General features: G+C 35.3%; 1 protein-coding gene across 26 annotated transcripts in view; it reads left to right on the plus strand.

Annotated features, from left to right (window-relative positions):
* Positions 1 to 27,569, plus strand: part of nrxn1a (neurexin 1a) — a 352,697-nt gene that overhangs the window by 209,081 nt on the left and 116,047 nt on the right. For all 26 annotated transcript variants that reach the window (XM_088610470.1, XM_088610478.1, XM_088610489.1 and 23 more), the window contains one exon: positions 16,537 to 16,718. In XM_088610470.1, coding sequence (XP_088466596.1) covers positions 16,537 to 16,718 — 182 coding nt within the window. The remainder of the gene's footprint in view (positions 1 to 16,536; positions 16,719 to 27,569) is intronic.

Genomic DNA, 27,569 nt, shown 5'->3' on the forward strand with positions numbered 1-27,569 from the left:
TCTTTTAGTTTTCTAACTGCTTATAACATTGGCAAATGGAAGCACACCAGGGGACATATATAGGTCAGTGGAAAAGTACAGCTTATGTCTTAAATATAGTAAAAAGGGACGTAGAATTTCTTGTTTTGCAAATGTAAGCAATAATGAAAGTCTCAATAAGGAGTTGTTTTCCGTTATCCAAGCTTGACCAAGAACTAATGGTTCGTTTTAGGGATTAGGTAATCTATGTTAAAGGTAGGAAGCTTGTCTCTTACTGTGTATAAAAAGCGCTGAGCAACATCTTTCGGGGAGACTAGCTTTTACAAGCTGATCTCCCGTATGCATACGAATAAACAGCTCTTCTTTCACCAACACCTGGACTCTGACATTTTAATGTTTCTACACAATGCATGTGTTTGTCATTCATTTTTGAGCTTATACTTATTATACTATACTGTATATCTAGTGTGAGTACTGTGTATACAGTACATGGAGGTGAGGAATTTAAACACACAAGCCTGCATTATGCTTCTTAAAACACTTTAAAAGAAAGATGTGAAGAAGACTAAACCCCAGAAGAATCTACATAGAAAATTTATGTAATGGTTTTGTCATGTAAATCACAGCATCAGCAGTGCCATTTCTACAACAATACAGTATATACATCTTCTGTATCTGTTAAACTTCTTGTTGGTAAACTAGGAGATGTGAAAGAGAAAATACCAGGAGGCGGAACCTTAACATATTGTGTTTAACAATGTTTAGCAAGTTAAAACAGATTGACAGAAATACAATTCAGGTCGTGCTGGAAGGTTTTGTCTTAGGTATGATATGATACAGTAGCAGTTTTAAGTCCTGTTCACCAAGATTTTGGCTATTCCATGTTTTTCCACTTGCCATCAACAAAACAAAAATCCAGCATTTAGAAAAGATGACAAGATGGATATTGGATATATCTATTGAAGCAGCATTCTGTGTGCTAGAAAGAACTTACAATTGCATCACACAGCCAGTTGCAAGAATTATGGCTTCAGAGTTTAGCTGTTTAATTAAGATAATCAGCTCCATCAGTGTTGGCAGTTTTAACTTTCTGGTACAGTAGGTTTTGTCATTTATCACTGGGGCTGATAGAAACTAGATTGGGTTGGTGATTGACAAAACCACTTCCTGAACCTTCACATTATAAATTTACTTCAGTCTATAATAAATTCATCAGGCCATCCCCACACACTGGAGGAGGGGATCATTAGCCTGATGTGCTGTTTTCATTTGATGTAGACCATTGTGATAGAGCTACATTTAATGCTGCTGTTAGTCTTTTACCAAAAAACCCTAAAGAGTTCATTTACACTCATGGCTCTCTCTCCATGTTTGGTCATTATAGGAGGAGAATGTTAGAGAGTGCTTAAATGTTCTGATTAATTTACAAGAGGGGTAATAATGAAACCACCGCTGTTGTGCCATGCTAAAACATCCAAACTACAATTTACTACTTTGCTAAGTGTTTAGTAATGTTGTAACATATATTTGAGCAATGTATTTTTAATAAGCCTGTTTATAAATACAGTTATGTCAATGTACACCAAAGTAATTCAGAAGCTATTATTGAATATAAAGCTCTGCCTTTTAAAAATTTTAATTAATAAATAATTTGTAATGGTGCTCTTAGATTCTTCTTCTTAATCTTCAAACATGCATAATCTACATAATCTATTATAAGTAGTTTTATTATTAGACGTGAAGAGACATGAAGGCTTTTGCCAAGCAACAGCTTTATGACATAAACTAAATGTATAGAAACCTTTGTGTATTATGGGATAGAAAACTATTTTGCTCTTGTCAGCTGCTGACCAAGCTTCAAATTGCATCATAATCCAGTAATGCAATCAGTTGATCATTTATGTGGAACATTGGAATTCAAAGCACTATAGCCCTCACCATTCATCTCCACATTACGAAGGACAGCCATCATGAAGGCAGACACACTAGTAATGTTAAGCGTTTCAGGAATGTGTTAGACTGTAATGAAAAATTCAGTCATAAATTAAAATTAAAAGAATAGTTGGGATGTTTGCTGTAGCTTCTAGTTGAGTTTATAAATTACTATTGATGTTTTAGAAGTAACTACTCTTATGAAAAAATGAGATAAATTTGTATTTATCTGAACTGCGGCATGTACTGTAAATGCCACAACCTTTCAACTCTGTATTCATCTCACAGACTCCTTATTCTGTGAATGCTTTATCAACCTGCTTATTAACAACACCAATTTCAGTGCAAAGCAGAGAGCTTCACAGGAGCTACAATAGGTTTTATTTGTAAAACCAAAAATAAGAATGAGCATGCATTGTAAATATCACTCATGTATGATTACATAGCTGTGGTTGTATCAGTCTCTTAGTTTTTAATTGTTCTTGCATACCTTTATCACTTCTGCAATTCCAGATTATTGCACACAACTAGCACCTCGTTAAAACTCAGCATCTTAAGTACATCTGAATCAGCTGTAACTAAAACATGTTTGATTACCCTAAGTTTAGTTCCATTGAATTAAGATAAAAATAAGAAACTAAAACTAAAACTCATTAGTAGGTGTTTAACATGTTTAACCGTTTAACATGGAGGAAGAAAAGGGGCCCTTTACAGTAAAATTAGAAATGACGAGCAAGGGTGACACTTTAAGGGTGCACATTCTGCAGGTTCAAAATTTCAACCAGAGCTGCTGGTCAAAGAAATCAAGCCCCTAGACAGTAGTTCTTAGTGGGAGCCTGTCCCATTCCTCTCATATACAGTAACCTTGACAAACTTGTGTATGATTTCAGAATCATACAGGATATGCTGCACGTTACTCCAGACTATTCCACAAATGTCTCAAGTTTGGCAAGCAGTGTATCGACTGCGTAAGAGTCACATTCTCATCTTTCAAGAATCAGCATGAGTATGTGTTGTCCTACTGGAATACTGTCACATTAGGACTAACCTGCAGGAACAGCAGAAAATTAGGTCCTAGGACCTGTTGCAATGTAGTGCTCTGCAGATAGGTTGCTATCAATCACTGTTGCAACATGGTACAGTATTTCTGACACAGTGGAAATTTGAACATGAAAATGCATCATTCGTGGTGAAATGTATTGACTCCTAATCTCCCAGATCATAGTCTACCACAAGCAGACTATTTGACTGTTACTGTACATCATACCAGGTTAGAAACTGCTGACGGTGAACACCGATGAGCCAAGTGTGCACACAAGGTACACTTGTGGACTTGGTCCACTCTCAGACAAACAGCCGATACAAAGGTATTGTCCTCTTGATGACATTTTGGTTTCCTTTTGTGTTTTTCCTTCTTGCTTTCAGCACCTTGACTTTCAACAGGTTAAGTCACTTCATCACCTGTGCACAATCAACTATTTTACTCATGAATTACGTTAGAATGTATGCATCAAAGTCACTAACATCAAACTTTTCCTAAGAACATGCAAATATAGTAAATACATGTATGAAAAGTTTTGTTCCTCAAATAATTGCTCAAAGAAATGATGGACATTGGAGGAAAAATTAATTTTAAAGAAAACTAGAATGCATTGTAAGTGAATGTTAAATGCTATAATACATTTCTAGAGGAGGAAAATGACCCTGCTGCTCAAAGGCTGCACATTGTTGAACATTCTGCATCCTCAACTACTACTGTTATGTTCTGCCTTTGTAGATCAGAAATAGGCAATTGGTGTTTGCCTGTATTGTCTTTCAGTTTATGCTGTAGTAACAGTCACCCATAATGCGAATGGAAATCTACAAGAAGCTGCAGACCTTAATTCATTAGAACACTATCTGTATCCTTGCTTGGATTTCCAATGCAGTTGCCTTGCAGCCCTTTGGGTAGCTCAGATTTCAATCCACAAAAACACAGAAATGCCCTGCACATGTATAATGCATTGCTGTTCAGCAGATATTTCCTATTTTTCATCAGCTGATACCTGAGCCATTTTAGTCCTGGGCATTTGTACCTGATTCAGAGTATTTTTAATTTTTAACCATGTGTTATCCATCAAGGATGTGAATAATCATAGAAGGGCAGTGCTTTTACTCTACCAATTATTATTTTTTATTTGTCAATTGAAATAACTGTGAGAGTGGGAAGTCAATGGAATAATCCACTGGTGTGAAAGGTATGAAATCTGACATAATGAATGATGGTCTTTCCGTGTGCATTTTAGTTCTGCCATGAATTCTTATGAGAAGAGCATTTTATTGATGTTTTTGTAAATCTTTTCTCCTCCCTCAACGTCTAGTATTTTAGTGTGTACTTTTGCAGCACATCATAAATACTTCCCAATTTTTCTAAAACAGTTGTTAAGCTTTTCAGATGACATTAAAATGATGTAACTTATCCACATATCCAGAAGAGTACATGATGTGCCCTCAAATCTTTTGGTAGTCATCTTTTCCTCCACATTCTAACCAGCATAGGGATGTTATAAATAAGTTGTATTTATTATTCATGTATTAAAGTGTCACAGGCAATAAATACTGTAGTGGAAAAAGTTCATTAAAATGCATCTGAAAACTACCAGTCTAGGGATTGTAGGTGTGCTGCAGCTAAGGTATATTGCATGTTATTAGAAAACAGTGGGTGGATCATTGCTAATACACTTTGCTTTGTAAGAAAGTATAATTAAAATTATGTATTAGTTATAAGTTTTTAAACAATTTCTGTGTTATTTATGTCCTGCTCCTGATTTTCTGGAAAGCTCTGAGATTTATATCCAGCATTGCTTGATTTCATAAGGCTGTCATGAATGTGTAAGGGCACAGCGGAATGCACTGTGATTAACGGGGTGATAGAGTCAAATAAAGTGTGAGATTGAAACTTGGGGTTTAACCCTCTCTTGGAGTTAATGTGGGTGAACAGAGGAAGCATTACAAAAGATAGACTTAAGAGATCTTATGCTCTTCAATCATGGAGCAGGACAGAACTAGCGAGGACAGCAGTGCATGGCAGGGAAATTTAGTGCTTAGTGGATAAAACATTGGATTTCACAGACCTTGAAAATGTATCAGTCATTCAAATGACTTGGATCATGACAGTTTGTCATTGAGTTAGCTTCTTTGTTGTAATTCAGCAATGAACAGGGACAATGCACTTCTGCATTCCTAAGGAAATAATGAGGACACCTGCAGTGAATCCACTTTAAAAAAAAAGCAGGAGTAGATTTGTCATGGGGTGTTGCGCACTGCAGGTACAAAAAATAGACATGCAAAAGTCCTTCTAGACTACAAAAAATTGAATGTTGATTTTAGGTCTACCTGGCATTACCTGTTAGAAATGTCTCAGATCATGGAACAGGATAGACTTCAGTAAAAGCTTTTATATGAAGTCTCTATCTAGGAACAGAATACTGTAAGATGCCAGAAGCTGAGCGATGTTCGGGTCACTTATTTTAAAATGTCAGCTTCCCTTGAGCTGGCTGGATTCCTAATTGGAAGAAACGACTTCTCTCAGCTCCTAATTGACAAGTATACCTGTTCAGTCATCTCCTACTGCTGTTAAAATGGCAAGGAGAATGTTATCCTTTTGTAAAGTCCTGTTATGTCTGCTTTTTTGCTGAGATGTAGTAGAAAAAGAAGATTTCTCTATTTTATAAGTGGAGTGGCTCAAACAAGATTCACTGACTGTGAGGTCAGCCATAAATGCAGGTATTGACAGTTCTATAAACATGTCAATATCTAGAGACTAAGCAAATACAACACAGCCTTTTCAAATGACTGGTTTTATTGCCAGTACCAAGTACTTGCAGCTTTATACTAGACATTATAGAAGAGAAGGAAATATTAATATTTAACTTAAAAAGGACAAAAAATAGATTTTAATGCAGATTTTTACATGACTAGGGAACACTGTAGTTTTTATATGGTCACATCCCAGTTCCTTGGTGAATATTTTATTTATTAGTCATTTATGACAATCCTATCATGTCGATCTATTAATTTTTAATTGCAGCCTTGTGAAAAGTCTGTGGAGAGACTCTACATGTAATGACGGAAGATAAACTGTAACTAGATGAGCCTCCACAGAATTCATTGGGTCAGAATTAGCTATTATTTTATACGGCTTCGTTTGAAGTGTTGGAATCATTGTTTTATGATAGTTATTATACAAAATAGTCACTTGTTTCACTAAGGCAATAACCACTGAATTACTAAGTGGTCAAAAAAGAAAGAAAATGGATGTTAATTTGAATGGTTTCAACTTGAGGGGACACTCTGAGTTGAAATAAGCCTTTGATGATAAAATCTCTGTATCCTGTATTTTTTCCTCAGTTTGTGTCAAAATGTGATTACTGAATAGTCAAAATGAGTATGACCTTTATTTTCCCATGAGAGTGCATAGATAGTTTTATAAAACAAGAAAGAGCTTTTATCCCAATGTTGTTTCAGGGGAAATGATTTACTTTAAATGCTCTGTTTGAAATGGAACATCAGAGGGTTTTTTTCAAGGTGCTGGTATAGAGAGAGGAATGGAAGACTTTATTGGAAAGATATCCCCTCGATGCTTCAATGCAACAGACCAAGGCATATTCCAGATAGGGAGATTTCTGGGAAGTGCAATGAATGCAGAGGTTTGGTTCATAACTGATCATTTTCACACTCCAGGAAACCTTACCAGATCTAGAATAACAACTTGTGGTCCAATAGACACTGTTGGTCCACCTTACACAAAATGATATTCAATTTGGAAATAAAGCTGTAATCTGTACTTGACAATTGCCTTAGGGAAGAGAACAAAAGTCTTATTTTTTTTAGTTTATGAGAAAATGTTTAATTTTGCAGTGCTGTAATAAGAAATTTGGTATTTTTTGTGATTTGACAAATGGGCAATGTCTAAAGATCTGTGAGTTTATGAATAAGGTATGTGATTATTTAAAACATCTAATTAATGAACCATACAAGTTTTATCAGTGTTTAATCTTTGAAAATCTTAAAAAAGTTTTTACACGTTGTTATCATAAAATAATCCCTTGTTTCTTGGTCTCATGTCTGTCTTGGCAAATGATGCATCCTGTAATTATCTGAATAAGATATGCAAACAGTGAACTACTGTAGATAGCTGTGAGGTAATTACTTTAAAATAAATATTGGAAAGCAATCTGTGCAACACAAAATTATAATTAATTAGCAATTTGCTGTCTTTTCAGAACCATCCTCAGCAATAATATTTAATTTGATGTCTATGTACATACAGTACAGTTTGCATGCATAGTGTGAGGAAAAAGCAATTTGATTGGTTTGTTTTAAAAAGATTTGATCCTTTAGACAGTGAATCCACTCCCATTGATTATTGATGATCCCACAGCTATATAATAGTCAGGTGTAATGACACCAAATGCAGTATCATTGTTTTCATCAGTCTAAGTAATGACTTCCCTAGACGTAGAAATTGTTATTTAATGGTCATTGTTTCAAGTGTTTTAACTGGATTGATCTACTGGGATGCAAAATTCTCAGAAATCGTATATTTTAGTTTTGGATTGCATCCTTTTTTCTTTTTTTGCATGTACAGCAATACTGTTAACCAGTTTTAAATACTGTTACCTTTAAGCACACGAGAATGACCAAATTTAATAAAATATTTTTATTTTCTTTGCATGGGGAAAATAACAAATAGCAAAGAAAAATGGGCCATTAATTGTCATTCATTGAAACCTAGTACTTTTATTAATATAATAATAATAATTGCTTACACTTATATAGCGCTTTTCTGGAAACTCCACTCCAAGCGCTTTACAGGTAATGGGGACTCCCCTCCACCACCACCAATGTGCAGCCCCACCTGGATGATGCGACGGCAGCCATAGTGCGCCAGAACACTCACCACACAGGATGTGGATGATTGGTAAGGGCCAATGGGGATTTGTCCAGGACACCGGGGTTACACCCCTACTCTTTTCGAGAAACACCCTGGGATTTTTAATGACAACAGAGAGTCAGAACCTCGGTTTTTTACATCTCATCCGAAGCACGGAGCCTGTTTACAGTATAGTGTCCCTGTCACTATACTGGGGCATTAGGACCCACATGGACTGCAGGGTGAGCGCCCCCTGCTGGCCCCACTAACACCTCTCCCAGCAGCAACCTTTTCCCAGGAGGTCTCCCAACCAGGTACTGACCATCCTCACACCTGCTTAGCTTCAGCAGGTTGCCAGTTGTGAGTTGCAGAGTGATATGGCTGAATATGAATATAGTTTATGGAATATATGGAATCTAGTTCCAATATGTCAATAATGACGTGACAGTTAAAGAGCATATTTTTTCTGAACTTTAAAGTTAAAAAAATACCCCCCACTAACTAACATAAACATTGGGAATATTCCAAAATAGTATTCCAAAATAATTTTATAAAAAATGTTACCAAATATTTTGTTTGTTTACTGTTGCTTTAGCTTTTGATAAGGGCATGGATGGACTACAGTCGGTAGAGACATTTTGATGTGCAAGACTTCTTTTGTGTTTATTTGATAACAAGCTGTTGTCACTGGAAGTGAAAGAGGAGGCTGCAGTCTACAGAGAGGGATTGTCCCTCCCTCTGGATTGCTAGCCGGAGTGGAGGCTGTGGCTGAACGGACAGCTCGTTGATTGGCACACGTGAAAGGACACAAAGTCCCCTGGACAAATTCAAGACAGAGACTGCCTACAAAAGAATGCCCGGCCTGGCTTTCTGATACTATATATAAAATGAAGGGTGGGCTCAAATGATTGACACATTGCATTCCCATTTTCACTGGGAATTTTGTTTTATGATATAAAGAAAGACTAAAGTAGTCTAATGGTCCTGCCTTTTCCACAACTATTGAACACTTCACAGTTTAAATAATAAAAAAAAATCCTATAACTTTATATATAGAGAGGAATTCTAAAATAATAATATACAATAGTCTTATATTTAAAACACCTGGATCTGAAACTCTCATATAAGTTAGTTTGATTTCATTGACACAGCTAATAAAGACAGGGAGATAGTAATAATGAAATCTAAGACTGAATTGCATTATTTTGATATGGATTCAATAAAGGACACTGAAGAAGGGGGGATGATATTGATAATTCAGTAAACCTTCTACATATGATAACTCAGTGGGCCAAAAAATATAACTTTTTCATATTTTTTTATTTTCATTGAGAAAAGGCAAACACAAAGGTTTATTTCTATACAGTATATAAATCTCTGTGCTTCACACTTTTGATCCAACATTGCTTGTATTAATGGTGGCTTATATAGTACCTTCCATCCTATTCTTTTTCATCTGTCCTGTAAAATCATTGTACTTTGATTGTTCGCAAACAGGATGAAAGTCAAAGTTTAGAAATGTCTTTTAAACATACATGAATACAGTATATTGAACTTGATGCTGGGTGTAATTAATTCCTGGGATTTCATCTCTAGTAATGCCAGAGTAACTGCTTCACTGTAAAAAAGTGATTGCATGCTAAATGGCTCATTGAAAACACTGTGTCTTTTGAAAAACAGTAAATTATAAATTCTCTGCCTAATGAAGTTAACATCAGCATTTCCTTCTTGATGCCATATGATGGACTGGCATCCCATCTTGTGCCCAGTGCTTCCCAGTATAGGCTTCAGGCCACTGTGACTCTGAATTGGATAAGCAGTGATTGAAAGTGATGATGATGATTTGATTCTTGAGAAATACAGTATATATTTTTAGAACTATATAGTTTTAAATTAATCTACTGTGTAGAGGGCATTTAATGATTCCAATCTATAATCAGTTTAACCTATAGTTAGCTTGGAATATGGCTCTTTTCTTCCATAAAATATCAGTGAACTGCATATTAATTTAAAGCAAAAAGACTGTTCTTTAAACTGAAGAGCCATTTCAGCTTTCTATACAGCAATTTTTTTTTTGTACTTTAAGAGAACTGCATTTATGTGAGGCAAGGGAGTCCTTTGTCTGGGAGTGAGCTACACTAGAATATGGCAGAGCCAGAGATTCAAGCGGTAGTTAGATTATTCTCATGATATGATACTTTTAATGGTTTTAAGGCCCTAAAAGATATTGTTGATGTCATTTTACAAAAATATTTCACATGTCTGCTTTACTAATGCTATTTTACATACAGTATATAGGCCTATGAAGACATATTGTCAGGTTCTGCTTCCATTCAATGAAATTTTATTCAGGTTATTTAACTTATACAGCTGTACATTAACTTATGTCTGCAATACACAAATGAAGGAAGGAGACGTGTATGAAAGGGTCTACTTTTTAATTATTTCCGAGGAGGACTGTGCCTAAGGACATTGTTACTGAGCTAGTAGGATAGCAGCTATGGGTCCACAGATTTTCTTCCTCAGAGAAGATGAGTTTTCCTCAGAGAAATATAAATTCAGTGTAAAAATGAGAAAACTAGGTCTGAAACAGGCAGGCATTGTTCTAGCTCGCTGCTTAAAGTTTGTGTCCCTTTCTCTGTTGAGAAAAGCTATAAATTAATGATCCTGGATATGTTATAGTGGGTGTCAACAAAAAAAAAAGAAAAGACTTTGTATGGAATATGGCTAGTTTATTGGTAACTGAAACTTTTTAGCTGGCTTTCCCTCCAAAGATCTTTTACTTTTCATATAAAATCAACATATCATTTGAAAAACCCATTATTGATTAAAACTGTTTAAAATACTGGGATGGAGTTTGTAATTCTATTGTGTGTGTTTATTTCAAGAACAGTGCAGATTAATATTTTAGGAAAAAAGCTCCAAAAATTAATAATTTTCTTGTCAGATGTTCCAGAAAAAAAAATATATATAAATGTATATTGTACATACATGAGGGAAAATAATTTTCTGAGCAAAGTAATGGGACTTCAGATCTAGGATTGATATCCACTTTTGGTTGTTTTGAACAGTAGTAAACCAAAAGCAGTTAGTAGAAAGCCTGGTGTTCATTTAATGGAATCTTAAAGAGTCTTTACCAAATGATATGACCCTATTAGGATATGATTAGCTTTCTAAGTATATCAAGTGTACTTTACAGTAGGTCACAGGAGTGCTACAAATTGCATTATGGCTTGCTTGTTGTTCGCTGAGTTAATTTACAGTGTCTTCCATTTGTATTAAATATAGTAAATGGTTTCGATGTTAGTTTGAATGTTTTTGGATGACTTGAATTTCAATAACAAAATCCAAACAGTAGCTAATTGCATAAGTTCCTTATGATAAGGAACACAGACTAATTTACAGTAATACACTGATATTTACTGCTTCGTTTTGGATTACCAGCCATGCCCAGGCAATCCTTCTGGCACTTCTCTGAGCTGTTTTCTGGATGGTAACCATTAGCACAAATACCATCACAGTCATCAAATAAATAGCTGCTAACGGAATACTCATATCTCTAGGAGTATATCGTATGACAACAACAGATCCATATCTCTGAGCACACCATGATTGAATGCACAAACAAATAAACTACTGAAGCATAATTAACCAGAGAGAAGTGGCCAATAGGCATGTGTTTCTGAACTGTTTCTTAACGCATCTCAGGTTTTTTCACAGCATAAGATGGGCACTACACCAAAGTCTGAATTTATTTTATACTGTATATCTAAAAGTTGTAAATTAATATCTCTTCTTTGTTCTTATTGAAACAATCATTACTAAACGTTTTTTTTTTAGCAAAATGTTAATAATTAATAATTTGCATTTCTGTAATGTGGCTAATGACACAGAAGCTTAAAGTCCTTCTCACACAGGAGGTGACCCACCTCATTCATCACTGAAGTGACACTTGGGTGAAATGTGGCAGTTGTTATACAGGAGTTGTTTCACATTATATCAGGTGGAAGAGTAAGAAATTTCCTCCAGTTCAATTATGAATGCAATTTATGGTGACCAGATTCTGCAAGTTGAAATTGATGACCAAACTGGGGCATTGAATTGAAAATTCTGTTACAAAGGTAGAAGTGTCAACTATTCAACTCCAACAAAACCAGAAACCTTGCTTTCCCTCGCAGTCTCCCATCCTAGTAACGTTAAAACCTAGCCTCGCTTCACTTCTGAGATCTGACAAGAAAGGTATTTTATTCCATGACCTGCGTTGTAAATGTTTCCTAACCAAATAATTATATTCAGTGTGCATTAAATGTAAACAACCATGCTTCTGAACACTGTAATTTAATGTAATTATTGCAACACTGAAAATCTGTCTCATACTGTTATCAATGCCAAGACAAATATACAGAAAAAAGGCAATTCCGTTGGATAGTAGAAAGTAAAATAATAGCACTATAATTATTACATCAAAGCTAATTAATGTTGTCCAGACCCTTGGGTGTTACTTGATTTAGAGTACCAACCTCAAATAATTCTGTGGTTCAAAGGCAAATTGGTGCCTTTACCACAGGAAGGAAGGAAGAACAACTTATAGTGGGAGTTATTTATGGATGTCTGAAAGCTGTTGACACAAGTCCCAAAAGTCAACTGTGAATTAGCTAAAGACAAGCAACAGCAGTGTGAAAATTAAACAACAGGCAGCTCGTCATATTAGTTACTGCTTAGTGCTGGGCAAAACTGAATTGATTAGTCAATTTCAACACCTTGAGCTTGGAGAGCCATCAAGCTATCAGAGCCAACTGAGATGGTTTTTGACACAACAAGTAAAAACCTCTAAATGAGCTTCAGAAGTCGTCTTAAATTGTATAAGCTTGCATGTGCATCTGGTGCATCTATTAGAGTTTTCAAACATCAACCAAATAGTACCTTGATTCTTGAAACCAAGGCTTGAGTGTAGCTAAATGACCTGCGTAACCAGCAGATTAAATGTCAATGTAGGAGCATTGTTGTCAAATCATATAAATATACATAAATGGAAACCGAAGGGATTCATTTGTAATGACACTGTGTGAAACTGCTTAATTGTATCATGCTGGAACTGATATCAAGTATTCAGTGCCTTGAGGCAAAGAGGGAAATGCCAGAATATCATCCAGTTTGCGAGCATGCTGTATCTTTAAAAAGCAAAGACATTTTCTTTGAGCATATTAACAGAGATCTCTGCCTTGTTGTTCTTGTGTTAGAAGCTAAGGTACTGCAAAAAAGCAGTCAATGATACTGATATTCTGTAGCTGCTATTTGCTAGCAACAATAGTATAAAGGTAGAATGATGAAGCATTTGCTGTCTCTCTTTAGGCCTTCAATGAATTCTGTTAAAAAACAAATGTATTAATATGTTTATACTCTTATGAGCTAGTTTACAGCAAAAAATATTATTATGGTCAAAATGATTTATAATCTGCTGTTATAGTGTGTCTTAATGCCCAGCCTTTCTATGAATATTTAAAGAGCTGTTCCTTCATCTGCTTCAAAATTTGAACAGTCATGCCTATTTTCATGTCATTTTGGGTTAGTATTTACAGAAATAATAGCCGCACAGACAAATAAAGATAAAACAAGAGGGATCCATGAGATAAAGCATGTGAAGTGACCTGCTTATTCTTCACACAGCATGAGGGCCAATGCGTCTGTGTCACTGAGGCAGACAGCAAAATCCCTTCTGCTCAACACCCTGACCTAGTGCAGAGCATCATGTGCTAATGAGCTCCAAGGCAATGCTTCACAATTTACAACCCAAGGCAAGGAGAAGATGAGGAAGACTAGAGCCTTTCAGAGATGTTTTCTTGATCTACTTTTCACTGCTCATTACTTCTAACATAAAAAACATATCTTTTTTCCGCTGACACAGAGTTAAACTGAAAAGGGTAATTTGAAAATCATAAAGCTTTGTGTAATACAGTTAATTCAAATCATGGTTTAGGAATGGGAGACTTCCATTCTCTCTTCTTACTCTCTCCCTAGACCATAGATTTGTCAACTGGTTCTACAGTACATGTCTGAAGTCATGCGTTTTAATCATGTATTGCAAAATTGAAGATTTGCAGTCTAGATTATCAGAAAGTATACAAACAAAAGAAATTTATTTGCACTGTAAGTTCTATACAGTCCCATCTTGACCTTAAAGATGACGAATGATGACTGTGAAGGAATTCTGCTTAGATGAGTAAAGTAATTAAATAAACTTTTGAACTGTATGCTGTATGATATAACTGCTTTTTTACCATCACTGTAGTGGGGACAGTACCAAAACTGCTTCAGCAGCTTTCCCATTAATTTGACGATATGAAAATGTTCTTTCCTTATTTATTGGGGGATATGCATAAAATTATTTTTCATTCATTTTTAACCTTTTGGTGGTTATATAATATAATCAACTGTTATAAAGCTGCTTCAACTGGAGTAAATGGGTAACTCACACAAGCAGTGCAACAGTAGGTCTGCAGCAACTGCCAATCATGAGTCAAGAGACTTACCTATCTGATGTAAAGAGACAATTATGAAGCTTTTTTAGATAATCAACGTGGCTATTAAGATTTAGAATTTTGCATTGAAAAGCAGACCATTTTAGGTCAGCAGTATAGTTTACCTGAATGTTAAGTCTGGTTTATATATATAAGGTATATTTCCTCGTATATAAAAATATCGGTGTCATCTATAGTACTTGTCCCTAGAGGAAAAAATTTCTATCTGAAAGGGATTAAGCTACTGTATGTATTCATTTTCTAAACTGCTGGTTGCAAATATTTTATTTAATTTGTTCTAGAGTTATTTTACAACATCTGTCAGCTGCATTGGTCATATCTGCATAAACTGAATATTAATTTTTCCACTATTCAATGTCTTATCATCAAAGCTAAACAGTGAAATCTGTTTGTCTGTGAACTATCCCGCTTAAGATACATAATATCTTCAGGAAATTACCTCCTATATTATTTCCTTCATCCAGTCATGTGGTGTATACCAATGTTAAAAAATATCTTTAGGATTTGTAGTCAATTTTATTGTGCAGTATTTCTAGACTTGTATATTACCTCCTGCCCTGAAGCAGATGCAATATTTGAGGGTATTTGTATGGTGGGGATGAGTGATTTAATCAATACATTACAAAAAATTATATTTGCTACCAAGACCCATCATTTTGTATCCATATTGCTTGAAGGACCATCATAAACTACACAGCTGCCCCCTTTCTCATTTCATGTAGGTGATTCCAGAAAGATTGTTTTCTTGTAGTCCTGATCTTGCAATAAAGCGGGACGCCTTTATTGATATTATTGGCCTTTACTATCATTGACATTTAAAGTATTTTGGATACTTTCTAATATATACTGCAAATGCTGTGAAGTGAAGCTGAGAACCATTCTAAAGACACCTGTTTAAAAAGTAATGGAAAAATATTACTTTATAGCCAACATCTGCGCTATTACACTTTGGTCAAATGGCAAGAAGATCTTGGGTTCATGTTCCTGAGCTGACTTTCGGTCAACCTGTTATTCTAATAATATTTTATATTTTAATAATAATTTTAAAAAGCAAATTGAAATCTTATAATAGTAAGTAATGTTTACTGAAAAAAGAATAAATAACAAATGTACAGTATTTGATAAATTGTCTTAGATTTATTCCATGTAAATTACATATTTTGGAATATGATTATTACCTGCAATAATAAAATATTTTATTTGGCATTGGGAAGGAAGGGAGACTGAAAACTGACAAAAGCCTTTGAAAGTTTCCAAAGCCAGAGAGAGTTTCCAGATCTTCACCCATACTGTATATTTGATTGAATTTGAGTTCACAAATTAATCACAATATAAATCAAAATAATTGTTTCTGTGTAAAATCACCTACCCACAGTGCAGGAGTCACTTGTACTGCACTTGTACTGACCAACTGTTCTTATCTTTCTGCATCCATATGTAAAAAAAAAAGTTAATATATTCATATTCTGAGCAAATATTGTCAATGTTCTGCATCCATATGTGAAAATATATGTTTCATTAAATTAATATTATTGTACGTCTTTAGATATATAAATGGTGAGAGCAATACTGTAGGTTTAAGGGCTTCTGTAGGTAACCTGTGAAAAGAGCATTTGTCTCAATAGATAATACTTGGGTACTCGGTGTGCTCTGACATGACTAGTGAGCCTTGTTGCCAGCCTCCATTACTTACCCTGCTGTCACAACCTGATAAACCTTGGGCCCATAAAAGTCTCCATGAATTTATTTGTTGCATTTTGCTTCATTGCACAGGATGGCCCAATCATGTCTCGCATGCAATCATCATTGAATGAGCTATGACTGGCTCTGAGATGTTAGCAGGAAATATGCTTTGTTGCTCTGGAGAGATGAACATTGTACTCCTAACTATGACTGGAATTATATTTTTTCTTTTCCTCACATATTTCTTTGAATATCTCGTTGTGTCCTCTTGATTACATAGAACTGAAAGCAGAAAATGAATCCATAAATGAAACTTACATGTCAGGTACAATTTCCCCTGACGGTACTACAGTACTTGCCACAGACTAGAAAGGCCTAAACACAATGGTGAGGAGGGAAAAATTGTGCTCTATGGCTGTAAAAATGTCTTTCTGCAGTATTGGTGGTTTTAATGATTTTTATATTGTTGCTTTTTTTTTCTTTTGACAGCGGGAACTACTTACATATTTGGCAGAGGAGGTGGACTGATCATTTACACATGGCCCCCCAATGACAGACCCAGCACACGTGCGGACAGGCTGGCCATAGGATTTAGTACTCAGTTGAAAGATGCTGTATTGGTACGGGTAGACAGCTCCTCTGGACTCGGAGACTACCTTCAGCTACACATTGTAAGTAACTTTGACAGAGGTTGAGTTTTCAGTGAGTATGTATAAAACAGTGCAGTGTTCCAGTGCTCTCAGCCTTTCAAAGCTAAGTGTGTTTTTTTCACTCATTTGCACATTTACACAGGGTGCAAGTAATAGGGGTCATTACGTAAAACTCCTTGACCTCTCTTCAGTTACTCCCACTAGCCGGCTGCTTCGTTCCCTCTCCCAGCCGCCCACTCAGCCAGGAGCCAGGGTTGTTGTCTTTATTTGCACTGCACACAAAACACCTCTGATCCTGTGATCTTGATGGCGAAGGGTGAGTCAGCAACTCTGATCCAAGATGTCGGTCTAATCTCTGTCACAAACACTTGGATGGCAGTGATACCTGGATAAGGAACCTTCAGTGTTTGACACATTGTAAAAGAAAAAAATAAATGCGCAGGCTTTCTTTGTTGAAATTCTTTTTTTTTTTCAATGAAGACAACACTTCACTGAAAATGAATCCCACGCATTAAAAGCTAGAATTGTGTGCGAAACATTAGAGGAAGAGACACACACTCAGGGACCCATGTAGGCATACAGTACACACATGCACACACACCGGCTGTCATTTATTCAACTCAAGCAACAGTAAAGTATTTTCTTCCTAATGTAATATTTATTCTAGTGGAATCATCTGTCCCACACAGATGCTTCATTCCCATAGGAGCATTGGATTTTGCCTTAATAAGGAGTTCTTGGCTACAGGTGTCCTTTCTAAAAGATTCTACCATGCACCTTCTGTTGTTTAGGTTCACGAAGCAACTGAACTATAATCATTTGCTCTCAACAGAGGTTTTAGACTTCAGTGTCATTATAGTATATATCAGTTTTTTTTAAATTAAAATATACATAAGTATAATTTAGCATGAAAACATTAGCTAAATTGTGAATAGATATGTTTCATTGACTGATATTTGATTGATATTCAAATACAGAGCCTGTAGAGGCCTGGCAGGGCCAGTGAGCCAAGATTGCGTTCATACTATTTGTTACAGTATTACCTGTTCGGCATTGATTTATACAACTCCACCTTTCCCATGGTGATTGCATTCAGACCACTGTTATGACCACAAAGTTATTTTGTTACAGAATAAGCAATATACTATAATATCCAAACAAGACAAAAGCAAGATTTGGCTGTCGGTATGGAGCACTAGACCAATATCTAAGTACAGTGATGTGTGTTTCTATAGGCACTGTTTTTGTAGATATCAGGTGTTGTTGCTTCACAATCTATTTCCAAATGAAAAGCAAGCATTGATACTTTGTATTGATCTGGCTGAAAATAAAAATGTGCAGCAGGTCTCCTCTGCTCTTCTGAACCAATCAGCATTATGAGAAGATGATTCATGAAATTTCTGAGTTTTCAAACGAATCAGATAAGAGTGTCAAATGCTACAGTATGTCAATACCTAATGACTCAATGAATGAATTTCAATTCATTTAAAATTTAGTTTTAGATTTTTGTGATTCCAAATGGCATGTGTTCCTTAGGACCTGTATCTTTAACATTGGAATTAAAAAATGTTGCACAAAAGCAAGTGAAAGATAATTTGAATATCCATACAGTACAAATAGTGTAGCGATGAATTCATCTGGACTAGTGGGAATTGCGCCCTATAAAGTAAATACATTTGCAGGTCTGTGATGTTCAATAATTTGTATTTTACTTAAAGAAAAAGAGAAACGTAGGCCTTCAAGTGCCTAGATACATTGCGCTAATGCTATTTTTGCAAGATCAGTGACTTTGTGTAGCTAATGGGAAAGCCTTTCTAAAGAAACTGAATCATGACTTTAGAGGAACAGGGCTCGCAGGGCTGATGTATGAACAGTGTGGCTGGAAGATGAGAGCTTTGCAGTGCGCATTGTACATGTGCAGGTCACGGCTGCAAATCCACAGGCTGGGCCAGCAGTCTCTGACAGGCTTTTAGAGGTCGTGACCATTCACAGCCTATGAGATAAAAGCCAGCTTCAAACACTTAAACCCACTTTCCTTGTGACTGCAAGCCAGGGCAAAGCTGATTCACAGGGAGTGCAAGACTAGAGGATCGAGGTGATGTTTATTCCATACGGTACTGACTAACTGGGAAGGGAAATAGGCCACTGGTTGACATTTTGCTTGCATAGACTTTCTCTCAGAGATAAGGGTGAGCATGATAAACTATACTTACCACAGTTACTGTGATATTATTCAGTTCTGTGCCCTGAATTAATCATCATAAATGGTTTGTATAATGGTGATTAGGCATGCTTTTCACACTTTATGAATATCTTCAGGAGTAGTCACTTTAAAATGTATACTTTCTACTCATTCCCTATATAGCAGGACTAATTTTTTTCTGTCATTCACATTTATTCTTCATTTTCAACATTTGTTTTGAGCATGCATGCAGTTATTTGTATGAAACTCTTCAGCATACATAAATGATGCCTAGGCATGATGGCATAATTGCTTCACTTGTTAAAAATGAAATGCATTTACATTCTGCAGCTTTGTGATGACAGCAATGCAATATTGTACACCTCACCATACACCAATATCAGTAATAATAATAATACTGTTTATCAAATGTGTACCTTAAGTTGCATCGACAAAAATGCAGAAACAAAAACACAATAACATGGAACAATGTAACATATTTATCCGAACATTGTGTATTTGAAATACATGCTGAAAAGAGAAGAAAAGAATCACAATTTTGTCAGCTGTGAACCCTTCACAGTTATTCCCTGTAGTAGAATTTCTAACATATACAGTATGAGCCATGAGTTCTATTTTAGTTTCAATTATTGATGTCCATCTTTATTTTTTCCCATCTATATGGGGAAAACTAACATTTCCCGTGATAACCACTTCTTTCTTTACTCACGGATTCTAGATTATTATTAAGATTGAATTATAACTGATATCTGAATTTTGTGATCTGTAATATACTCCTAACACTGTGCTTTTTGTGATAGTCTTGTTTTAAAATTTTGACCCATCTATTTTCTGAAACTCTTAATTTATCTAAGTTCACTTACTGTGCTTGAATGCTTTATATACAGCACCAAACCTCCAACTCTTCCATCTTTCCTGTCTTACCTTGCCATTTGACATTTTTCCCTTTGTTTTATCTTATTAAATCTTCTCCCTGTATATCTCTCTTGCACATTTTCCTCGTGTTTTCTCACCTCCATTCCTAGTTTAATTATTATAGAATACAATTTTCTTTCCAACAAATATAATGAAAAATATATTTTTAATTTTGAATATGGGTTTTTGGCATATCTTTGCACTTCATCTGATTCTTTTGAATGACTAGCATAGCTGGGCAGTACTTTCAGAAGCTTCTATTTTGATACACAATCTATATAGGTCAGGATTTCAATTACCTTTAGCTGGAAAGTGTATATATTTTTGGGACATTTCAGATGCAATTCACAAACTTAAAAATGTGTTCCAGTCTAGGCAATATTACAGTTTCTACGTATCTTTCATACTGTATAATAAAAAAAAACTGTATACCAAGTTCAAGCCGGCGTTTATTCATCCTGTCACCAAAGAACTGCAGAATGTGTGATGGAGATAAAGGGACTGGAATTAGATACAGTACTTAGGGAGCAGTATTGGATCCAAGTATTCTCAAAAGAAAATAACCGCTCTTTATCACACTGATTTTGATTAATACACATCCAAATAAGTAAGAGTTTCTTGTTCTGGAAATCATGTGTAAAGACAGCTTAGAACCACACATAGCAGTATCTGCTTACTTAGACTTTCACAATTAAAATAAATAACATCCCCGTCCTTTGTCCAGTAAAGAAGATGGACATCTCATAAGAATGGAATCCCTGACCTAGTGTAGAATCACTTTCCATTTCTATACAGATTTTTAGTGTCCAGTTACTGTGATCATGTTTTACATTGCGTGCCATTTGTATTACTGTATCCTGTAGATTCCAGAAGTTTTTGTTAAAATTTAGGTTATTTTGAAAGAGCATTTTTGCTCCTAAGTTGCTTGCCAAAAAGATTTGAATCACATAATGTGGGTAGAGTTCGTAAGGTGACCTCATATTCATATTATTGCTACAGTGGAAGTCATGAATTTTGTCCCTCAGTTTAACTGATTCAAGAAAATATTAAATTGGATATAAAATCTACTGTATGTGTGATTGAAGTCTAGGAAAAGGGGATATATGGGGTAGTTAAACTAAATTAATCTCGTCTTTATAATTTACATGAATTTGGGTTGCAGTCTGCAATATGCATGGCTCAAGAAGCTATAACTCTGTGCTCAGCACCACCCTGGGACATAGCACTTGTTTTTGTCTTGTTGTTGTGTCTCAGTGGAGCAATTCTTAGGAGCATGGTGAGTGCTATTTTCCTGTCCTAATTGCTTACAGTATGTCTCTTCAAAACATCAGATCCATACTCTCACCAGCTGAAAGAGGAGAGCTTGTAAGGCAATCTGTTCTAAAAAACATAAAATGCTGAGAATTAAAGGGTGCTTTCAATGTGTTTTGTGGCTCTGCTTCACTTGATTTCTATTGGAGCGAATTAATTGTTGCTGTTGGTTAAGTGTGCCCAGTTGCAGTTTTTTTTTTGATACAAGTATTTTGAATATTAAAACCACTAAAAAGGCTTGCTCCATGTCTTTGTTCTTAGCTTTTTTAATGTTAGGTGCACAAGGAGAATTATCATTTCTTCAGATGGATGTTATTAGAATGGTGATTTTTGTCAGTATTTATACTGTTTCTGTTTCTCACTCAAAATGTCACACTATGTTTCTTAAAACAGGAGAACAGTATTAAGAATGAATAGTGCTGTTTACTTAGCAGTTATGTGTTGTCACACAGTAGTCTTGTTTAATGATTTAAAGCCAATGATGTATTTTATCAAATTAATTTGTTATTCTGAGTAGAAACAATAATTTTGGATTTTCTGTTTCTCAGAGGATTTTCCTGATATTTTGTAGTTCTTTACATACTGTATAAGCATACACCTTTCAGAATAAGAATGAAGAAAATAATCAGTTTACCTTTTACATGTTTTTTCCATGTAGGAAGCAAAATAAGCTTTGGCCTTAATTTAAGATTAATAAATGATGTGTTTTATATTCATACATACTGTATCTTAGAATTATATGCTACATCATGTTGTCTTGCCAATCTCCCAAAGAAGCTCATCAAATATTACTCTCTGAGCTACCATCGTAAGAACACCTTTGGATAAAATGGCTTTGAACAAATCATGTTCTATAATAAACAACCCAGCACTCAGTTACTGCAACACTGAGAGCTTTCCAACTCACTGACACGCAATTCCCTGGAAGCATTCTCCTTGCTGTAAATAAGTGTCATATTCATTTGTAAAGTTTATTGTGAGCAAGTAATGAGAAATTAAATCCTCCAGAGCTGTAGCATATACAGAATTTCACGCGCCTTGCATTATTCTACCTATATAGACATGTTGGGATAAAAAATTGAATAGCTTCATCATTATTGAAATGAAATAAACATAGAGAAACAAGCAAACAAGCACACAGACTAACACAATAGAAAGTTAGCTTTCTGTAATATTCTTCTCTTCCTTTTCTGAACAGTATTTTTTTCAATCTTTAACCATAGTTATCCTTTTATATTTTAAAAAATCCAGATTAAAAATGCACATTTAAATGAAAGGTATTATTCTCTGTGTTGGTTTTGCCAGCTATTTACAACAGAGCAACTGTGTGAACAAAGCAGGATAATGCAGCACTATAAAAGGAAAAAAAAACCTAGAAATAGACATAATGTTACCAACAAATTAATGGTAATATTTTGCATTTTCACATTTTCTCTGTTGCTCAGAATTTAATGAGCAAGCAAGGAAGAGAGCACTATGGACACCCCCACATTACCCATCTATCTCTCCATAAATCTGTTGTCACTTTAATCTGTTGTGAGTGCAAAGGAATCATATTCCTTATGTCTCTATTCCAGAACCATTTGAACATTCTTTTCCTTTATTCTTTATTCTTGTCAGATTTTACACTGGAATGCAAGAATATATAAATATTTTAAATGAATCCAGTCATGTTTGTGGATTTATTTTTAATAACAAAAACAAGAATCAGAATTAAGAAAAAAACGTTTTAAATGCAATTGTGAAAAATGTTGTTTAAAATATACAGTAATACCTTCTTCAAGCGATAACTGATATCAATCTCCTGTGCTTTGGGTTGATGTCATCAGTGTTATGGAGTTGTTATTTTTACTTCAGAAGATTAAGATAACTTTTTCTTAACTTGTTTTTAAGGGTTTGTCTGTATGATACAACATGGCATTCTTGTTCTAACTGCTGGATCTATTTAAGGTTTAATGTTCAATGCTAAAAGCTCTTTTCGCAGTCCTGCAGTGAATTTTCAGAGAGAGTATTTGATCTCATTCTCTGATAAAGAAAACATGCTAATCTTATTATATTGACAAGTCATGTGATCATAATGATATTATATTCTGACCATAGGGGTTACGGTCTTGCAGGATTGGTGCTGAAGTACTGTATGTTAGCATCACATTCCCCATGTCTTGCCAGATGATAGTTTTCGATTTGTAGTTATGATAGGAGCTGTATTGGTGATCTACTGATGTACAGAAAAAATGAATGACAAAAGCTTATATTTATTTGTGTATTATACGCTGTACATAGTATATCCAATGTATCACAAACATTTTATTTCTTTATATGGATTCAGAACATGGACTGGACTTTGTTCACTTTCCTACTAGATATTTTGCTCGTTAAAGGCCCATTAATGCCTTTTCATTTCAATATGTGCCTGACCTGAGAACTGGATGACTGCTAAGAAAATTAAATCTCATCATTCCTCTATTGTAAAATAGAGTGAGTAAGAATTATCATTACTCATCTTTCAATCATAATAATTTCCCCCATTTGCTCAAGATCAGAATTGTAAGAGGTAAGTGGCCTGAGAGAGAATTCCCTTTGCCGGTGTAAGAAATCATGCTCAGTAATAAGCAGCCTGACATGCATTTATAATTCATATATGAACTGAATAAAACACATTTCCCATATCCAGTAAGTAGGTTATGATGTTTTATTTCTCTCCTTTTGTCTTACAGGGGGTTTATAAGTTTTGTTACCATTCTATACTTTCTTTACTTTCTTTTTTAGTGGACATTTAGTGAAGAATTGTCATCCAGATGCCATGCACAAGAAGCTTTTTTTTTTAATAACAATAAGAAGTTTAGCTTCTCTCCACTGACATTTCCTTGATATCATTTGAAGATGATTCTTGCCTTATACTGTTGTACCGTGACATTGGTTAGCTCTTTTCTCAGGCAGCATGACAGCCATCATCTCTAATAAGCACATTAATCTACACTTGTCTGACTGGAGTGTTACATTAGAGATTCTCGACATAAGATCTTCTTGACCCATAACAAATTCAACATGCGGACTTAAAACTGTATTGAATGTGCAGGCCCTTTTTTGCATCATCTGTGCAGTTTTCACTTCTGAGCTTGACCGTCACAGTCAGGTCATGTAGTTTGCCGATATGTTTACACAGCCACTCTGTTTTACATATGACTGCAAGCCGAAACACTGTACACTTCCCGTGGAATAGCAATAAAAGAGGCATCTGCCATTGCACACACAAGATAATTCTGATTGCTTCAGCCAGTCTGCTGAACACACCATCACATCAGCCTATCTTATGGTCCACTGTGACCAATTTTCTTTCAACTGTTTCATCAGGTTTTAACAGCACCCTTGATGAGTATATTGGTATGTGACAGAATTGAAAGAAGCACATTTACTCTTTTTTGTGCGTACAAAGTGAAAGAATTTCAATATTCACTTCACACTTGGCTGGGTGTGAGCCTGGTTAAAACCTCTGAAAGCCTCAGAGTTTGTTTTGGGTTTTTTGCTGGAAAGGCAACACGCAGTGCACTGAGAAAAAGAGAATAGAAAATAATTATTGTATGCAAAGCAGTATGCTATGAAATATGAAGCCACAAAGTTTATATACTGTATGTTTTGAAAACTAAAACAAGGGCAACATAGATAAAATCCATTTTGAGTGCACCTTCAACAAATATTTGACAAAATTTCACAAAGTATTATTTTCTTGACATTTCAATGTAATCGATGACAAAAAGTATTTACTTCATTATTCAGATGAATGACTTGTGTCATACATAAGAGGATAAGGAAGAAAGTTCAAGGTGGAATTCATGCATGCTTTTTTCCCTCTGCTGGCTTTTTGTGCTAATAAAAATGTGTTTTGAGCAGGCAGGAGCTCGCAGGGTGCTGAGACTGTGATTCTTAGTGATTTGGAGGGGCTTGCAAGCAGGCTGCAGTGCAGGAGGTGACAGTTTACGCAGCTGCCCCTGTCCCCAAGGCATGCTATAATTAGCTTATATACAAGAGGCCGAGTGACTCCTGCACTACTGCAAGACTCTGCAGTTTACTCCTTAAAAAATACAATGCTTTGGAATTCCGCTTGCAAGCATTAGTACAAGGGTGTCCAATCCTTGTCTTGGAGAGCTAGTGTTTCAAGGTCTCTTTAAAGCAGAAGCACCTAAAAAGTGGTAGATGCTGTTAAATTAGTCCAATTAAGCAGCAGCCAGCAGCATCAGCTTGTTAAGATCCAAGTTGCAATGAAAAAAAAAAAAGCAGGATTGGACACGTCTGCATTGGTTCATTCTAGTTAAAAAATTCAATATGATAATGCTTTCATTCTTTAAAATATTTTTTAATGTGCAGTGAATTGAACCTTATACGGTATAATTATTTTATCAGTGGCCATAGGGTGACATAAGAAAAATTTTAGATTCATACCAGGTTCCTATACCTGTATTCGCTACTTATTACTTGAGTTTCTGTTTCTGTATTCAAAGGTGTTTTCCTTCCTGTGTCTGACTTTCTTCCTCAGCCACTTCCTTTCATTTCTGCTCTTTATTCCAGTACTGCCAAGAGAGCTGACTGCTATGAGTAGTGGATTTTTTAGCTGTGCTCATTTACAGCAAGGCTATTCTGTTATTTCAATCAGTTCAGATATTCCAAGCCACTCTAAAGACCTATTAAATCTGCTCCCCTCTTCTAGCCCTCTATACAGCTAAATTTTGCTACAGCTTTTTAATCATTTAATTGTTGATTAATCAATATAGAAATCAAGATGAAGATTATATAAAACCACTACTGCAGGATGTATTGTATGCACTACACATTAAATAGCCCTGTCTAAGTACATTGGCAGCAGATTCATAACCTTTTAATATAAATACAATTAGCGTTTATGGGCTTTAAGATGAATGGGCTGTGCACGAGTTGCAGTCTGAAGTTCAGGAACACTGTGCGTTTTAGTGTAAAAAGGGTGAAAAGGAAAAGGCTTTTAAGGCTCATTGCTTAAAACAGGAAAGTCTTAAACAACTATTGACCTCAATTTATGTCATGTTGAAAGGAATTTGAAAAATTCGTATTTTATCTGAGAATTCTTTAAGATCTGTGGAAATAAGTAAAATTATAGAATGTTTGCAAGGGCTAGGAGGGACAGAAAATATCTCCAACAATTACAATTAATTGTGATCAACATGTTAGTGAGGCAGTCGTTTATTACAGGAATTGTGTTATTTGCTGAAACATTACATTCAGCAGAATTTCAGCAACAAAATAAGAGTGAGCTGTCCAGTCCCTTTTTAAGCTAATTAATTCTTCAGGCTGTTCTTTGTCCAGCAAAAACCTGCTAAAAGCTGTGAAATACTGGCAATTCGTACTGTAATGTGCTTGGAGATTAACAAAAGTAATTGTTCCATTCTATGGTTGAAATTACATACATATTTCTTTGGCACTGAAAAAGTTGTCTAGGGTGTTTTGGCATAATTATTCTTTAATGTTGTTCATGCCCAGGTGTGCCATTGACAATGCTTTGTGAGATCTCATAAAATATTAAACAGCTTGTTTTTGAGCTTAATTAAGGCTTGTATGTGGTGATGGGATTCCTCCGAGCTTCTTGTGCCATTTCTCTAAGGGCCTACTTATACTGTATGCACATACTAAAGCAATGTTTTACAAATAGTATAAAACTATGAAAAATGTTCAGAAGTACTTGAGGATATACACTATGTTTTGTTTTTTTATTTATTTTTTCAGTTTTGTTGTCAAAAGTGATGGCAACATATCCTGTTCCTTATTTATATTATTGATAAGAAACCGTATTGTTACTATTAGGTTTTTTAACAACACAGATGGTCTTATCAGATAGATTAGACAATCTTATCTGGTGTATGATACAGGGAAAAAATAGCATGCGGGTAAAAGTCAACACAAATCGAAACAAATATGAATAGAAGAAACTAGATCTAGATTCAAACTATGGAGCCGGTACAAGAATAACTCTAACTGGCTGTGTCAGCAAGTATATCTGTCCTATACTGTTACTTATATGAATTATAGATTTCATGACCTCCTTATTTCCTTGTACCTCAAAATCAATAGTTTCAGGACCAGCTTGCAGGCACTGGAGTACCAGTGTACTGGCTTTAAAGTACTTCATATCAACACTGTGGAAAAGCTTCCGAAGTGTCATCAGTTTAAATTAAATATTGGGCTCTGTCAGGAATAGCTTTCAGAGAGGTCCTGCCAGCATGAACTGTTGCAGCACTTTTATCGGTGACAGTGGTCACCTATCTGGGTACAAGAAGAATATTCCATGCCATTCCCTGCATTTAATATACTGTAGGTTCCCAGTTAATATGAGTAATGCATCTTTTAAAAGCTGTTCCAGAGGCAAGCAAAAGTCCTAAAAAAAACAAATTACTGCAATGATGCTATATTTGTAGTGG

Source organism: Lepisosteus platostomus, chromosome 17 (genome assembly GCF_059453375.1).
Source record: "Lepisosteus platostomus isolate fLepPlt1 chromosome 17, fLepPlt1.hap1, whole genome shotgun sequence".
NCBI classification, from domain to species: domain Eukaryota; kingdom Metazoa; phylum Chordata; class Actinopteri; order Semionotiformes; family Lepisosteidae; genus Lepisosteus; species Lepisosteus platostomus.